General features: G+C 45.7%; 1 protein-coding gene across 1 annotated transcript in view; it reads right to left on the bottom strand.

Annotated features, from left to right (window-relative positions):
* LAMB3 (laminin subunit beta 3) overlaps positions 1 to 16,990 on the bottom strand; it is a 40,038-nt gene extending 23,048 nt beyond the window's left edge. Inside the window, 3 exon segments of the mRNA XM_067558824.1 lie at positions 399 to 513; positions 16,807 to 16,962; positions 16,964 to 16,990. Of these exon segments, the coding sequence (XP_067414925.1) occupies positions 399 to 513; positions 16,807 to 16,962; positions 16,964 to 16,990 (298 nt within the window).
* Positions 16,991 to 18,067: the final 1,077 nt, after the last annotated feature.

Below are 18,067 nucleotides of genomic sequence, written 5' to 3'. Positions count from 1 at the left end.
CTTTTTGCAGCAATGTATCGGTTTGGATTAACGTTTTGTTGGGACGCTTTCTCAGGTGCAGGATGGAATTTCAGAGGATGGGGGGAGACCGAGAGACTCACCCACACCAGAATAGCCAATAGCCAATGCACGGAGCAGTGACTTGAACCTGACTTCCCAACCCCTCTTTCCTACCAGCTGTGTAGAGAGCTGCAGATATGGTCCTAGCACACCATGTGCCAGGGTTTCTTCCCTGAAATCTTTTAAGGCGTCTGTAATGGAGACTTGTAATTATGCTAATAAGCTACCTGTAATTTATAAAGCAAGCAATGCTAGCTATATCCCAGAAGGTGTCCGTGAAAGGCAGCGGCGGCTCCTGGGATGGATCCTAACATCCAGGAAGAGAATCCGGGACCTACCGTTCTGGGACTGCCACCAGTGCATGTGTCCTTTAGAGGAAAGTACGTTCTCCACCCGGTGACTGGTGTGAGAATGAGGCACTCGGGAGTCGCAGCGGCAGCATTTCATCCTCCACTGAAAGGAAAAGGGAGGCAAATATTATATCCCGACTATAGGCAAGACCCTGCAGACTCCATAGCAAACTAAAACTAAATTCGGTTGCAAAATCTCTGGATTCTGCAGTACTCTGGGCTATTCCTATAAACTCACTGGCAGGAGGACATGTAATAGAACATCTGGGTTTATCTCATCAGAGTCTAAGAGAGCATAAGTCAGTAAGCACCATCTCTTTGCTCATATTACCAGGCACCACCAAACCATTATAGGAAAACATTGGGTTTTTCCAGCATTGCACCATGAGACCATCAGATAAATGGCCACATTCAAGAAGGCAGCTTTCCACACACTTAAAAAACAACCGTGGGGTTTTTTTTTTGGACATTTAGGACAAAGTTTTCAAAAGCAACTGCTAATTTGGAGGGTGTTTGTTGTTACTGGGAGCCCATCTTGGGCCTGACTTTCAGAGTAACTGTACAGCATGTTGACACAATGGCTTCTGTAAAGACTGGCGTTTCTCAGCCATCTCCAAAAGGTGTCGGAGGTTTGCTCTAGCAATGCATCCAAGGGTTCGACCCAGAAATGAGTCCCACATGAGGTCAGGAGAGAGGAAGGGACTCCATTATTCCTGTTATTCATTAGTATTGTGGTTGTGCTTGGAGACCCCCCAATCAGGGAATGGGGCCCCATAGTTCTGGCCACCATACCTACACACACAGCAAGACACAGAGACTCACTCACACCCCAATCCCTGCTCCAAAGATAGCCCTAGTTACACTTAGCAAAGCCTGCCTCGTGGCATTCCAGCTTTTTTCTAGGATTTGTCATTGGAGAGGCCAATGGTTAAAGCTCACCTGGCTCTCCCCTGATCTTGGCACTGTTCTGTGCAGGACCGTTCCCCCTGCACTGACCCTAAAGGCTGCTCTGACTTACACAAAAATACCAACCAGTCATCTGCACGGCATTGGGCTGTCCCAGCCACTTCCTTCCCGCAGCCACATCTGCGGCAGGGACAGAGAGTAGCCTAGGAACCCTGATACCAGCCCTGGTAGGTGCCTATGTGAGATAAAAGCCCCGGATATCAGGACTGACCCCAGAAAATCAGGACATCTGGTCACCCCTACAGGAACTAATCGTGCTCTTACTATCCCAGCTCTCTGCTTGCCCCGTTACATAAACAAGCAGCCCACCTGGGTGGTGGAGGGCAGTGCTGCAGAATGGAACGCTGAGATGACGCACACGGAGAGCAGATGTAGCTGATCAATTTGGGTCCTGCAGGCTCTGGAGCTGCCAACCCTCCAGGATTGTGCTGCAGTCTCCAGGAAGGAAATATTCAAGGGGTGAAACCTCCAGGAATACGTCCAACCAACCCTATCTAGAGCCTTGGCTCTTACAATCTCCGGAATCCAAATTCTGTACGGTGTCGTGTTCTTCTTAGCGTATGCGCAATGTGCCTTGGGTGGCATGTGACCAGGATTCCTCATCGAATGTGGTCCGCTGATTGGATCGCCGCTGGCTTGCCTTGAGATTGGAATGGTTTGAATTTGTTCTGACAGATGTGAAATACGGGAGGGTACGGTGTATTTATTTCGATGTTTTATACCCAAGACGCAGTACATTCAGGATGAAAATCAACACCCCCAGGAGTTATGGTGTGTGGCATATGCAAACACAAATCTAGCCGGAGTGTCTGCACAGAGGGGGGTTAAATGGTGCCACAATGTTGGCGAAGAAGATACATCACTCAAGCTGATCAGGAAACTTAAAACTATGGATTTCCTGCCCCCTCTCCCCCATTAAAATGTGGGACTTTTTCAGGAACTGAAAACCAGTTTGGGGGGGTTGACAAAACCCCGAATATTTTAGTCAAAAACTTTTTTTTTTTTTTTTTGGCAAAACTTTTGTTTGCAACAAAACCCCGTTTTTTGACTACGAAACTGCTTGCCGAAAAAATTCTACCAGCTGCCCCCAGCGTCAGGGTGCCTTTTCTTCCACATAATCCAGCGGGGCGGTTTATTTGGGTGAACAGAAAGGCCTTTATCTAACATCTAAAACGCCACAGCTTAGCTCAGCCTCTCCTGCTCCCTCTCCCTGTCAGCGGAGCAGAGTGCAAACTGCTTAGTGGGTGAAAGGTTACTGGGTGGAAAGTCAAGCCGACCAAAGTTCATCCCTTAATTTGAGAGTGTAATTCAAGAAGCAAACTGAGACGAAGGGGCACAGCAGTGTGGGGTATGCACAAAGGATCTATCACAGGCTGGTGTCTAGAGATGGGGAGAAACCGGGACTCAAGGGGGCACACAAACCTGCAGGGTAGAGCCATCAGGCAAAACTAACTTCGCTTTTGGAAAGTCTTTTGGTACCTGTGGGTGGAGCATGCAAAGGCTTGGATCTAGGTCTATGGAAATCCGCGCCCTAGAACGATAGAATAACGGCCAATGGAGGTGGCAAGGGTTAGCGCTTTGATGGAGGGGAGTGGCAGGGTCAGGAAATAGGGTAACAAGGTGTGACAAGGCAGCCGCAGGGCTGATGGGGGAACCTGTTTTGCATAGCAGGAAATGCTTTACAGAGGGGGTGACATAGCTGGAGGCGGGTATCCCAGCTGAGATGGTTGTTAAAAATGGTTGACAGAACAGGGCTCAGATACTGTGATAATAAGCATGGTATAAATGCCTAGATTAATAGAGCCGTGAGGACCGATGTAGGATAGGCATCATGGACGGGGGGGAAAGGGGTCAACAAAATTAACTCAGAGAGAAGCAGTTAAAACAAGGAATACAAGAGGGAGAATAATGGATGGCAGGAGGTGTTACAGCTAATATGGAGCAGGCAAAACGAGACTCCTCCATTAGAGAGCTCTTGGCTGGTCCAATACTTCACACTGACTCAATAAACATTCTAGGCTTTAGAGTGACATGCAGGCCGACGGGCAACCCGGGAATCTTATCGTACAGACCCTCACCATGGTAGGTCAATGCTATTATCTCCATTTGACTGATGGGGAACTAGGCTCAGAGAGACTAAGGGATGGAAACCGTGGCAGAGCAAGTTCCAGGCTAGTGTCTTAACTACTGGATCTTCCTTCCTATCCCACAGGGGGATTTTGACATATCTCTAAGTTTTAGGTATAAACAAAGCCCAAAACTTGACGGAAAATCCTGGCCCAAATCTGCCATGCGTTGCCTGGGCTTGTCAGGAAACACATGAAACCTAGCAGGGTTTTGAATGGAAAACCATAAATCAGCCCCAGATTTATTCAGTACTGGCTCCAGATTTGCTTGAAAGTTTCACAAAGCTGAGGTCAAATTCAGACCTGACACAACTCAACTGGAGACAATGAAACTCCAAATTAATGGAGCTGCAGCCACTTATAGCAGATCTGAATGTAGCCAGTGGCTTGATTTTAGTTTGTAACAAAGTCCAAAAGCAAGCGAGTTCCAGGTGGATCTGGGTTCCATTAAGATAAGAGAGCTAGTTGCATATTGCAAAAGGTGGTTCTGTGACTATTCATTCCTATTTTTAAATGGATTCACTTCAGCTGTATTTGCATGCTTTGTGTTCACTTTCTGCAGATCTCCTAGCACAGGAGTGCACTTTCAGGAGTATTTGTAGAAACAGCCAATTTTAAACTAATATTGTAAAACACAGAAAGATGCATCTATTCAGAGCAGCTGCAGAAGCAACAAAAGCAGGGACTGCTGCTTTGGGAAGGGGGAATAAAATGGTGCCCAGCCAGGAACATCTCTGCCCCCCAGCACTCCTCGCCCAAGAACTGTGCCAGAGAGACTGCCCCACACTCTGGGTAAGCTAGGATCCAGCTGTTGCCCTCATACCCCACACCTTGGAGGAAAAGTGCACAGAGGAACCAGCCAGAGACTCCAGCCAGTCGGAGATGCTTCAGAAACAGCCAAAAGCAAGGATCGTAGGAGAACTTTGTACAGTTTTGACGGGACACTCTCTGCCCAATGCTGATTGGCTGTTTGCTCCAACCCTCACCCTCCATCTCACTCCCAATCTTTTCCCCTGAGCTCCCACCACACTTGACCCTCTTCTCCACTTCCCCATACTCCTTACTCTCCTTCCCTCTGGCGTCCCCTCTCGTTTCACTTCTCTTTCCATTTAGCTGAGCCCCTGCTAGCCAAACCCACCTCAAAAACAGTCATGGAACTGGACACAACATTTGCCACCATCACACAAGTAGAGCAAACAATATGGTATACTCCTTCTCCCGTGCCAGGTCTATCTGATCTATGTGGATTGTAAAGCTGTTGGAATGTCTACTACTCTGTGTTTGTACAGGACAGTCTTGGTTGGTTCTCAGGCACGACCACAAGAAACGTGATTAATAAGAATAAAGCAACCTTACAATTCATAGTCATGCGAGTGCCCTGGAAGTAAGAGTTATGCTCACTCAGTCAGAGAACAGAAACAGATGCCATGTGTCCAATGAAAGTTCATATTTCAGATTGTGATTACTCATAATGGACTTCTCACCAAGAAGGTACAGAGGAGGGATTATCTGCAAAAATTAGTGAACAATTTCCAGTAAAGATTCAAGGTGAGAAAATTACTGATGTGATCACAGAGAGTCCGAGGGGACAGGAAGGCTAAATTCATCAGGTAAATTATTCATTACGAATTATGCACTCGTTTCTGTTAAGACCATTTCACGCAGACCTAGGCACAAGAAACTTCTAGCAGCTAAAACACAATGCCAGGTTTTGGCAATCAAGCTTTAATTGTTTTTAAAATGCAGCTTCACATTAAGGCAAAGTAGAAATGACTGGGTCAAACTAAAACCATTGCAGCTCAGCTCAGGAATCATCTGGAAGCTGTTTAAATTTACTGGCGAAACCCACCCCCACTCCTTCCCTTGGTGCTTCAGTGACCTGGAGCTCTTTAAATCCCACCTGTTTTTGCTCAACATAACTCTGTTACTATGTGAAAGGTCTGCCTGCTGCAATCACAGAGGAGCATTGCATCGGCCAAAAGCAATGTGAAGCCACTTTGGCTGCGTTCCCTGGTGCCCCGTGCCTGCCAGCCGTACTGAACACGTCTGCACGTAGGGACTGAAATAATCATCAGATGAAGCAGCAGACTGGAATGTTGAAATCTCACTTGCCTTTTTTTTTTTTTAACTATTATTTTTTGGCAAGCTAAAATTAACTTTGGAAGCGAAACCACATTTTGCTGGCTTTGGACAAATTGTGTAACTTTTGCATTGCACAAGAAGAGCATTTTGCCATTACTGACTCTTCGAGTTGAAAGCAGAAACTGTGTGTCTCAAAGTTCCCCAGGACAGAGGGAATTACTAGATATCACAATAGAACGGTTCTTTAAAAGGAGGTTTACCCAGAAAAACACCTTTTTCTCTCTACATCTCTTTCACTGCAGAGTTATGGCTTTTGATATAGATTCATTTAGCATGGATTTTCCCAGGCCATGTAGTCTAGCGGATAGGGAACTAGGCTGGATGAAGGAGATAAAGATTCTGATCCAAGCTCTGACAGTGACCTGCTATGTGACCTTGGACAAGTCACTTCACCTCCCTAACTTTCTGTTCCATCTCCTCCGGTTGCAAGCTCTTTGTTGCAGAAACTGTCTCCTGTACATGCGTGTACACTCTAACACAATGGGGTCCCAATCTCAGTTAAGGCTGCTATGTGCTACTGTAATACAAGTAGGTTCTGGACTGTTTAACAATAATAATCATTTGTGATCCTGGGCTAAAGGATGCTATAGAAATGCAAAGCCCTTTATAAAAATTAATTAATTTAACTTCCCCCAAAAGGAATTTCAGGTAGGCAAGTATTAATATCACATTTCACAGATGAGACCTTAGGCACAGAGAGGTTGTGGGTCATATTTTCAACCAGGCTTGTGGATGCAGGCACAATTTGCATCCATATTTTGCAGTCACAAAATGAATTGTAGGTTTGAACCTGAGATGTTGCACCTCTAACCTAACATCAGCTAGGTACTCAGATTCAGAACTGCAATTGTGGGCATACAAATGTGGGCATACAAAGGAGACCATCCTTGTGAAAATTTGCCCTTGACATTAGAGAAGAGATTAGATACCTGAAGATAGATTGTGTGCACTTGTGTGAGGACACAGAGCGTCTGTGTGGCTAGCAGAGATTGTGTGTGTGTAGCTGGTTTGCACGTTATGGGTGATTGTAAGTATTTACATGCTTTTGTGCCTTATGTGAGTGTCCATAGAGGTGAGAGCAGAAACACCTTCCCCCTAATACAGAGGTAAAGCTAAGCCATTGCAATCTTTGCTCACCTCCACTTCGGTCTCATTCTCCAGTGACCTTGTAGACCAGCTGCTGCTTATCCTCACGCTGCGGGGTGGGGGTGGGGAGAGGTTATCATACCACTTAGAGAATTTTAAGCTGACAGGCCAACCAAAAGTATTTTAAATAGCCCTAGCTGCCAATGTAATACTGGCTTACAGCCCCTAAAATGGAACCCCTTAGCACACAAACCAGTGTCAACTTCAATGACTGGTCTCGCAGCAAAAATGGAAAACCTCCCCCTCCAAGCCCCTCTGGCCATAGTATGGAGACCCAGGATTCCTCTTGACTTTAGGGTCACGTGTTTGACTCAGCTTCAGAGGCATCATCATGGCTGTTTGGCTGCCAAAATCCAGCTTCCCCTCTTGGGGCCTGCAGGCGGACTATTATGGGAACAGCTAGTGCCGGTCTGAGCTTTATCTGGAGAGGAGCTGCAAAACTGGGATTTTTTACTTTGGTTTTTTTAATATATAGGCCTGTCAGGAACAATAACAATAGCCAGAAGAAGTCATCTCAGGACAAGGGCTTCCAATAAAGCTGGGTTACATAATATATTACTTCAGTGGATTTTAATTCGCCGTTAACAACAAAGTTATGGACAAGTTAGGCCAGGGAGGTGTGGATAGTCTCATTGCGCCCATAAAGCACCCCCATCAAATCACAGACACCTTCATCTTTCCAACAGAGAGCACTGAAGGAACACTGATGGATATGCTACCCATGTTCCAGCTCCAAGGATTCAAGGATTTTAAGAGCAGGGTAGACAAACACCTGTCAGGGAATTTTAGTGCTGCCATAAGTGCTGGGCACTGGACTAGATGACTTCACAAGGCCCCTTCCAGTCCTGTGTTTCTGTGATAAGTAGGCAGTTTTTCTTTGCAAGGGATCCCAGCCAGGTTCCCAATTTTCACTTTGATTTTGAACACTGAAAGTGAAACTCGGCCCAAATCATTACATTTCACATCGTTTCAAGTCAGAGCCACAGACGAGGCAAGGAAGGTGGGGTCTGATCTGGCAAAACCCTGCGTGATTCAGATCCTGCTTCGATTTTATCTGAGCCCCCAAAGACTGAAGAAGGATGGTGGAAGAGGAATGTATAAAGGATTTCAGCTTTGCCCTACCTCTAAATAGGTAAAGTGACATCAAAACCAAGGGCTGATCAGATCTGGGGCCCTGCATTTTATCCAAACCCCAAAGTTTGAGGCAATTGGACACCAGGCTGCGCTTTTGGCCAATCCCTTGCAAAAAACCCGGCTGCCACATGATTTCCATCGAAAGCCATCATTCTGCTTGCTACAAATTAGGCTTATATTTCTCAAGGTTTTGGTAAGCTTTCCAGCAAACTGACAAACTGTGGGGTCTGTACTGACACCCGAAGCCAAGCAACACTCACTCGCACTGCTTAAGGAATTTTCCTAGTAACCTGAACAAGAGAAAACAGTTTTATTATTGCAAACCGACTACTGAGTTGAGCTGATTTGTCTTCTGAGGCTAGTACTGGCCAGAAACCATTGCTGTCTGGTAACCTAAATGAAGTCCATTAGATGGCTTGTGATTGCTTTGTTTGTTGGCAAGGTGGGGGAGGTAATATCTTGTATTGGACCAACTTCTGTGGGTTAGAGTGACAAGCTTTTGATCTTACACAGAGCTCTTCTTCTTTGCTGGTAGTCAGAGCAGAGGCCAACAATTGATGGGCTATAGACACTCAACTCCCCTCTGACTCCTAGTCTTTCTCCATCAACGTCACACTTCAGCCACACTTTCTGGAACACCACATACAGGAGGCTTGCACTATTGCGTCCTGTGCCCACATGGTCCGTGGACAAGCTGATTCTACTGCTCGGACAATAATTCAGTAGAAGGTACCACTTGCTTGTTCCCAATGGAACCAGCCTTGCCTCAGTGCTGTCTGAAGTATTACACTGTGCCTTTCCCCTACAAAATATTCCAGTAAGACCTTGGCTCCTGCTGCTGTGACAAGAGTGTCATGCTGCTCTGAGCCTGTTTCATTTGGAGTCTGAGTCATTATCATATTTAGAGCTTGACAGTTTAACCAGATGTCACTGGAGGACAAGAGCACAATCATTTAAGGAGAAGGGTTATTTATTCTTCCGGAGAGCTTAATCATCTCTATACATTTTAGCATGGACTTCCTTCCTGCTTTCTCACAGTTAACACACAGCTGCACCGTGGATGTCTATGATAACCATTTCTCATGGCAAACACCTTAGACAAACACCCAGGAGCCATCTGGGGACAGCGTGAAGCTTTTTGGCAGCAGGAGCGGACATTTTGTACATACATTTTTAACCACCTAAGGCCAGACTGATACTCTTCTTCATGGGGAATAACACCTTAGCCCCGGAGTGATTCCTTCCAATGGCTTCAAGGGTGAAAGGGGGGTGGATTAAAGAACAAAAATCAAGTAGGAACACACATGAGCTCTCCCTTCAAACAGGTATCAAAACTAAGAGAGGGCATCATTTACATTTAAAGAGCAAGCAGATTTAAAACAGGCAGAAGAAGATATTTGTTCATGAAACCTTAATAACCTGTGGAACTCTCTGCCATTGGATGCTTGTGAGGCAAAATGGTGTAGTAAGTTTCAATAAAAACTATTCGTAAGAATGAGACTAGCTCCGACAGTTACACGAACTACGATAAACATTAGATGCTCTCATCTTTGGTTATAAAAGTAGCTAGATATAATTGAAAAGGCATGTGCAAAACACGAAAGTGGCAGGATTTATTCGCCCCATGATCCAGGTTTGTAACACTCAGATGCTTCCCAATAAGTTTCAGGTATTGAGGGGAGAAGAGACCCCGGTCTATCTACTTTAGGTATTTACATGGGCCCATCATTGTAGCATCTGAGCAATACGCCTGTGGAGTAGGGCAAAGCTGGGAACTGAGGCACAGAGAGGCTAAGTGACTTGCCCAAGGTCTCACAGGAAGTCTGTGGTAGAGCAGGGACCTGAACCCAGGTCCTAGGCTAGTGATCTAACCACAAGGCCATGCTACCTCTCCAACAAGGCCTCTAGCACCGTGCTCATTATTTACTTATCTCTTATTGCAATAAATTTTCATTTCTACCATAATCTGTAAATGCCTCTGATTCTCCTGCCTCACTGCCCTGTTGACAATCCTTGACTAATGCCATAGGCCTGCTAATGAACTTCTGACCCCTTTCCTGCTTTCTGTTGGAGGTCAGCAGGTAGACAATGCATGACTGGAATCAAAGGTAAAAAATCCCACAAGCTGGCAGGGGCACCTGCTGGACAGGTATCTCGTAGATACAAGAAGTGCCTGGATCTAGTGAGGCGACACTCCATTTATTAGTCTTTCTGAAAAGCAACCGTGTGGGCACCTGTTTTGCTCACTTAGAGTCAGTTCAGCCATCACTTGCCCTCAGCAAGACATGATTTAAAATCCGCGAGGACAACAATCTGCAGGAACCATACGCTACTATTTATCCACACACAGAAAAGCATGTTGTTAGGGTGCTAAGCTGACATTTGGTACTCTGCTGCAATTTGTTCATAAAGGGGGGGGGTGCGCGGTGCTGTCTCGAAGCATATGTAATGGTGAGTGTTTCTGCAGTTTGGCACCGCTAAGGTTAGCGTAAACAAACAGAGAACAGGGAAAACTGCGCACCCCTTGCAGGTTGAGATATATCCTTTGTAGGACTGAAGCAAACACAGCGTGCACCAGGGGAAGAATAAGAAAAGATGTAGCCACCACAATTCCCATATCAGTGTTTTCTGGCAAACCAAGCACACACAATGCTAGGCTTTCACTGTCAGAAGCACAATAATAAGAAAGCATTTATAGATATAGACACCTTCCATATCCAGAGCTTTACAAAGCAATACCTTAGAACTAACCTGTCCCCAGACGAGACCTGAATTCAAATCCTGATTTGGGTCACAAATCAAAATGAGCTCTTGGTGACTCAGGGGACTGGGAAATGGAAACTAAGGTGTTCCCCAGGAGGTTGCCGGTTCCAATTTACCCAGGGATCATAGTACCATGAGATGGCTGTTTGGTGGTCTCTGTGAAGTGAGTTGGCAGGGTGAGACAGAGGAGTATTCTTTTCACTTTCCATTTAGTCTTGGGCCAACTGGGGTTTTCTGTGATACAGAAACTGTACTGACACTCAAGTGAGGTAGCCAGCATACTGGAGCAGTCATCCGATGGTAACAACAAGATGACTGCCACTGGAATCAATGGCATATTCCCTTTTACTGATATTCTTCTATTGGACAGTATTGTTTTAGTGCTTATATACTAACATGATGGGTACTATGAATAAGTCAGACAGCTAAATGAGGTGCAGCAGCACCTTACCAGATTGCCAGTTTATAGCTCTCATCTGTCATTCAAAAATTCTCCCCTGTATTACGGTCCCCTAGCCCTGCATTTTGGGGATTAGGTGTATCTAATCACAGATATCACTTCACACTTCCTCACCTACGTGCCCATGTTACACAGTCCCGTTATCACTCCGTATCTTACTATGATAAAGATGTCTTCTCACTCTTCATGGCTGTTATGCATTGACTGCCCAGCAAGATAATGAAGCAACTGTCCTTGACCGTATGCAAACAATGTTTTAATATTCAAGGCCCTTCATACGATAAACCTCTTGAGAAAGTTAGGATGGCAGGGTCACCTGTAATCCTCACAGATTAGCTGCCTCACTGTGGAAAGCTGAGACCCTGAGCATCACCTCACAAACGTGGAAGCGTCATTTGTTTTTAGCAGGCTTTGTGTGCATTTTAAAAGGTTTTTGCAATGATGTGCAAGGAACTCGAGGCGCGTCAGTAAGCAGCTGCCATGCAGCAAGCAGCAATTTCTACATTCAGGCGATGCTTTTATGCCTCCCATGCTCTGTAGTCACACAGGAAAATTCCAAAGATTCTCAGAGGAGCCTCGCTAACCCTGTGACCCCCCAATTTTGCCTCCGCTTTCGTATCAAAGGAAGTTGCAAGGCATTAGTGCCCCCCCACTGCCCCCGACTCTCAAGAATGGGTGATCTCATGATTAAGGGGGAAATTTTCAAAGATAAAAAAGAGACTGGCGCGGCACCTAACTCCCCTTCAAAATCACTGGGAGTTCGGTACCTAACTGCTATTTGTGTAGGAAAAATTCCTCCTGACTCACTGGACTCAGAAAGGGACTCAGACAGGTCTGAGTTCAATATCCACCTGGGCCATAGACACACCATGTGACCACAGAGCTGAGCCATGTCACAATCTCCCTGTGCCTCCATTCCCCAGCTCTCAAATGGGGATACTACTTCCTTTCTCCGATGCTTTGTCTTGTTTATTTAGACAAACTCTTTGGGGCAGAGACTGTCTCTCATAATGGGGTCCTGATCTTCACTGAGGCCTCTTGCTGTGCTAAGGAAGTGGCTGGATGAAGGCTCCAGACAAGAGGGGTGAAATCCTGGCCCTACTGAAATCTATGGCAAAACGCCCATGGATTTCCACCAGGTGTCTGCATCAGAACGGGCCCTGTGCAGGCAGAGTGACTGCCCTCCCTGCATCACTCACAGAGGCAAGGGTGGAGCTGGGGTTGCGTGGAGAGAGGGTGTTAGAGAGAGACCTCTTATCTCCATTAGGGTTTGACTTTCTTTTAGAGAACATACGGTAAGAATACACCTTTTTTCCCTAGTGAAGACAAGACAGCTTGTCGTTGGAACACGTTAGCAGGTCAAGGCAAATCCTAGGCTCCCCCTTAATTTTTACCACAACCTGCTGACACAAGTTAAAATACAAACTGCCACCACGTTAGCTAACATGAGGTAAGAACACACCCTTTTCCCCACTGAAATGTTGTGCTTGATATTTAGATAGATTAAAGACATGGGGGCCTAATCCAAATCCCAAGGAAGTCAGTAGGATTCTTCCCACTGACATCAACAGCTTCTTCATCATACCCAGTTTCCTTTCACCAGCACCAACATTCACTTGAAAATGTTTTTTTTTTAAATTAATTGTCTCTCACTTTTACTTCCTCTGCTGACTTCAACTACACTCTCCCAAGCTCTAGTTGTTTTTCCAGCAAGCTCTTTCTTGTGTCAGATTTCCCTCCTCTCTCACTTTTCAAATAACTGTTGAACCTTCTTTGCTATAAATGGCATCATTGACAGGAATTATTCCCCCTGGACTTTGCTCTATGTCTGAGTTTCAGGCCCTGACTAGCAGCCAGTGGGCATGAAGTATAAAGGTTAGAAGGAATCACAGTTAGAGGGAGCACTGGAAGCAGAGAGGAGACCAGGGGGCTGGAGTGAGGCAAGCATCAAGAGACCCACCAGAATTGCAAAAGAGTGCACTATGGAACAATTCAAACTGGCACCAAAATCAGACAGTACACACTGGGCAGAAGGCAGGCGAAGGGGAGGGAGCAGCAGGGGAGACAGAATGAGAGTAACCCCTCATTACACGACTCTGCTGAGGTTGCAAAATGAACTCTCGATCTGCAACTATTTGGCATAAAACAAGCCACGTAGCAGAGTTATCTAATAAAAACGGGATAAAAATGGGAATACATAAAACAAGCTTTTGTACTGGAAGGGAATTCACTGCTTCATCTTAGCTTAGGATGCCCTGACGGAAGAGGCATTTCAGCAAGGGAAAAGATTAGGGAATGAGGAGTTCCTGGGGAGTATTCCTTCTAGAAAAAGAGGAATAATTCAGAACACTCGTTGGTCACTACCATTGGGAAGAAGGAGCAGGAGTTTACTTTAGGTGACAATGAACCTATCCTTTCAGTAAGGAAAAGGATCAAGCATGTGCAGATGCTGAGGAAACGAAGAATCACAGACACAAAGCAGATAGCAGAGACTGTCCTCTCGACTGTACCTCCATCTCAGCTATCCCAAGCCGAGGACTTGATTCTGCATGGTGCTGGGTGTGTCCTGGCCATCTCTACATTTCAACAGGCACAAAGGCCACTCAGTGCCTCACAGAGTAAGGCCCTTCGGCCGGTCCCATTTGCGCTGCAGTTACAGATGGCAGAAAACTCTGTTTTTCAGATTGTTATTATTGGCCTGATTCTGCTCTCTTGTATGTCAGGTAGGATGAGGGAACACAGAAATGGAAATAACAGATTCATAGATTTTCAGGCCATAAGGGTCATCTCGTCTAACCTGTATAGCACAATCCAAAGATCCTCACCCAATAATTTCTGCATCAAGCCTGTAACTTCTGTTTGAACTACAGCATATCTTTCAGAAAGACTTAAAAAACTGCCGGCGATGGAAAATTTACCACGTCCCTAGGGAAATTAATGCTGTTATACTGGTTTAAGTGAGAGGTTAAACCTATTATGTCTACCACATACAGACCACCAACGTGGGCTGGTTTAGATTGGCTTTTGGAGGATCTTTACTGCCTAGTAGAAAGGACAGGCTTCTCTTTAGCTAAAAGAACATGCTGTTTATTTAAGGGGAGGTTTTAAAGGCACAAGAGTAGTGAGGTGCCGCTCACTGAAAGCCAGTGAGTGCTGGACACCTAACTCATTTGTCCTTTTGAACATCTCTCCCTCATCTATTAAAACCAGAGGATTAAATCTCATGAAAATTAAATCTGAAATCTTTGCAAAACCTTGAATCCCCAGGGCCTCACCCTTCCTTGCTTATTTTAATCCAGTGGTCTGGGTTACAGGAGGTGCTGCACCGGGAGCGCGTGCTGTCTGCTCCACAGTAACGTCGTCATCAGAGATAAGAGTCCGGACAGAAATGCCCACAGCTAACTGCTGCCCCTTTCCTCCCCAGACAAAATGTCCCCTTTACATCTTTTTGGGACTCCTTGCCCAGCTCTCTGGCCCTCAGCGCCACTACCCAGGATGAGTCTCAAGACACACATCTCCATGTGTCACATGGAGTTTGGTCAGATGACCATCCATTTTGCTTAGACACTATTCTGGACTTTCTGGGCCTGCAAGATCTCACATAAGATCTTCGATACTTCCTGCTTCTGTCTGGGCCCCCAAATGCCATGAGAAGAGCAGAGGGGTAGAAGGTTGTCTGGGGCTTCACCCTTATATTGTGGAAACAATCTGCAGTCAGCAATAGCACAGCTGAGAACATGACATCTAGGGTAAATAACCCAGCGAGATGCAGTCACCAGGTATTAATGGGAATTAGGAAAAATAAACCCTGCCTAGGTCAAAACCAGGAAAGAAATGCACTATTTATACTGTCCACGGGTCAAGATGACAAAGAGTAGGGCTTTTTAAGTAAAGAAGTCTGCTTCATTCACAGCAGCAAAGCAATTCTCTTTACACACAGAAAACATCAGCCCAGCAAAAAGATCTGTCTAAAGCTTTAGATACTTCACCAGATACAAGTGTTCAGATTAGAGATTAGGCTAGATTACGGACAAGAGGAGTTTGGATGCAGGTTCTATTACATCCAAACTATGGCAGGTAGTTGGATAAAAGGCCCCGTCTCCAATTTCAAATGCCTGTAGAAGTGTGGAGATCTTTGCACACATTCACATGGTTGCTCACAAGTAACGCCCATGTCTTTACTGCCATTTTCCAGGAATTCATGCCAGTGTAAATCTGACACACTGGAGCTATAAAATTACTGTGGAAAACATTACCCAATAAAGGCCATCACTACCTCTCAAGCATCCCTCCATTGTGAGCCACACCTTCTTTCACAGACCCCAATTTCCACTCCTGCACTAAACCCGCTCTTATCTGCACTTCCATTTATGGTTGTTATTGAGATTAGAAATCACCACAAGGATATAGGAAATGGCCACGCTAAGAAAATTAACCCCACAAAGAAACCTGGAACCCCAGTGACTCACTTGGTTTGGGAGATTGCTAAAAACCCAAACTTAGGCTAGGTTAGTGAAGGGCTTTGGTCCATCACGGCTGAGTTTCACTTGAGCCTAAGGAGAGGAAAAATCTTCGAGACAATCCAGGCATAGAGAGTGGACAACCTCTAAGTAAGCCTGAGCAGATTTAGTTCTATGTAAATCCAAGGAAACTCAATGGTTTCAACCTGAAAACGTTGCTTCTTAGGACAATTTCTACTTTGAGGTTTTGGGTTCTAACAGTTTCAGAAGCCCAGACGTACCTTATATGAATCAAATCCTCTGTACAGTCCTCGTCTACACACACAGGTTGTACCGTTGTAACTATACCCGCATAGCCAATACCGCACAACACTCCGATTTTGGACACAGATATACCCATGTAAAAGTGCTTCTACTGGTACGGTTAATTCCCATACAAGAAGAGGAGTAAGCTATGCACATATAAGGCTGGATAACTTTTACCAGGATAACTGCATCCACCCTAGGTGCGAACAGACCATTTCGGCAAAAACATCACACTCCAAACTGAAATGGTAATACCAGTACTAAAACCGCACAGAGACCAGACTTCAGTGCTTGAAAGGGCTCACTCAGCTTGGTCTTACAGTGGGGAAATGTCCCGCTCTGTGCTGTCAGCTAGGGTTAGCAGAGATAGGTTGGGTTTTGTCTTGGGTTTATCATCCCAGCTTTCGTCTGGATGGTTGGGGACCATTTAACTGGCCTCTCTCTACCATTTTTAACATGCCCATGAAATAAAATAGCATCTACCTCGCGGGGGCTCTTGGTGCCAGCTGCACTGTGCTTCACCCTGTTATGAAAGGCCCCTTTCCCAGCACCTTTCAGCTGCTTAGAGCTTTCCACTGGCTAACAGCAAGAGGCAGGATTGGAGCAAAGGCCTGGGACTTGGGAGACCTGTGTTCTGCCACAGACTCCCTGTGTGACCGTGGCCAAGTCACAGTCTCTCTGGGCCTCAGCTCCCCCGCTGTAAAACAGGGATATTAGCACTTCCCTGCCTGGGAGGATAAATACATTAAAGATTATGAGGTGCTCGGGCACCATATGAGTACCTAACGTAGACCGAACACAGCATCGCTTGGAGGGATGAGAGGGGAAACAGGAGTATAGTTGGCTTCCCGATACGGTGGATGTGAATGCAAAGATACCAGAGCTGAACCTACTTCCTCATATGGTGTGCAGTAGGTCTCAGGCTTGAGAAAGCCACATGTAGACGATGCTTGCAAGTGATGGATTCTTCCTACGAGCAGGTCTCCCACAGGTGGGTAGCAGGCGCCATAGGAACAGGTGCCCTGTGCATCCAGGAGCTGTGGCAATGCTAAAACAACACAAGAACAAGCCTTTCATAATGTTCTATGCAATGCCACAAAATCACATTGCTGGTGGCATTAACTGGCCTGATTAATTGAGGCTATCCTCTGGGGGCGCGGAATGAATGGGTGAACTAAATGAGCCCAAGCTGAGTATAAAGGACAGAGGAAAACACTCAGCGCAAACGGAGAAAAGCAACCTCATTTTCTTCCTGAGCTGCACATAAGGGAAGTGGATTTTAAATAATCGGTCCTTATTAACAAGCCCTCCTTCAAGCTCTCCTCTGCCGAGATGTCGCCAAAAAACTTGACAGCGGTTAGGCTGCTGGTGTGCTGAAACCACGGCCTGACACACTAATCAATACAGTTTCATTGTTTCCTTGTGCTCTCTCTGCATCATCTGTTATCTCTAACTCTTTGGGACAGGGACTGTCTTTTTGTTCAGTGTTTGTGCAGCACCTCGCACCATGGAGTTGTTGGTCCATGACTAGGGCTCCCAGGTGTTACCGCAATGCAAGTAATAACAGCAAATAAATAGTTCATAACCTAACGGCATCTCTTAATTCTAAGAGGCAAGCTCACTCAAGTTCTAGCTGCTCATAGACGACTAAATCAATCATTTCTCACAGAGAACCACACGGCTAACCCAATGTACTCATTATCTCTGCAGGAAATGTAGGTAGCATTTACAATCAACTCGGGGAAACAAGGGTTATACAGGAGCTAAGAGCAATGTGGCTTATCCCCCGCCCACATATCCTGGCCACTTTAACTAAAGCATAACAAAACCACTACTAAACAAGTGCAGATTTTAAGTGAGGCCTCCATAAGACCCTTTTAGAGGCCCAGTTAGGATGGAAAAGCTTACCCAGGAGAATGAAAAATGTCCACACAATGGGCCGGTGGGGAGATTCCATACCTCTGAGGACTCACCTGAGACAGAATTTGCAGCATGAATGAAATGTACAAAAAATGACAACCTAAAGCATGAATCACCATCCTTTGATTTCCCTCCCTTCCCATTTTACAACAAGGTAACTTCCTTGACTTCCACAGAGTTCAAAAGCATAAGTAAGAAGAGTGTCAGCCCTTCAGATTGTCCAGAGTGTATATT

This window comes from Emydura macquarii, unplaced genomic scaffold, assembly GCF_026122565.2.
Source record: "Emydura macquarii macquarii isolate MOO-44397 ecotype Brisbane River unplaced genomic scaffold, CSIRO-AGI_Emac_v2 contig_2184, whole genome shotgun sequence".
Classification (NCBI taxonomy): domain Eukaryota; kingdom Metazoa; phylum Chordata; order Testudines; family Chelidae; genus Emydura; species Emydura macquarii.
This window is presented reverse-complemented; position numbering and strand designations above follow the sequence as displayed.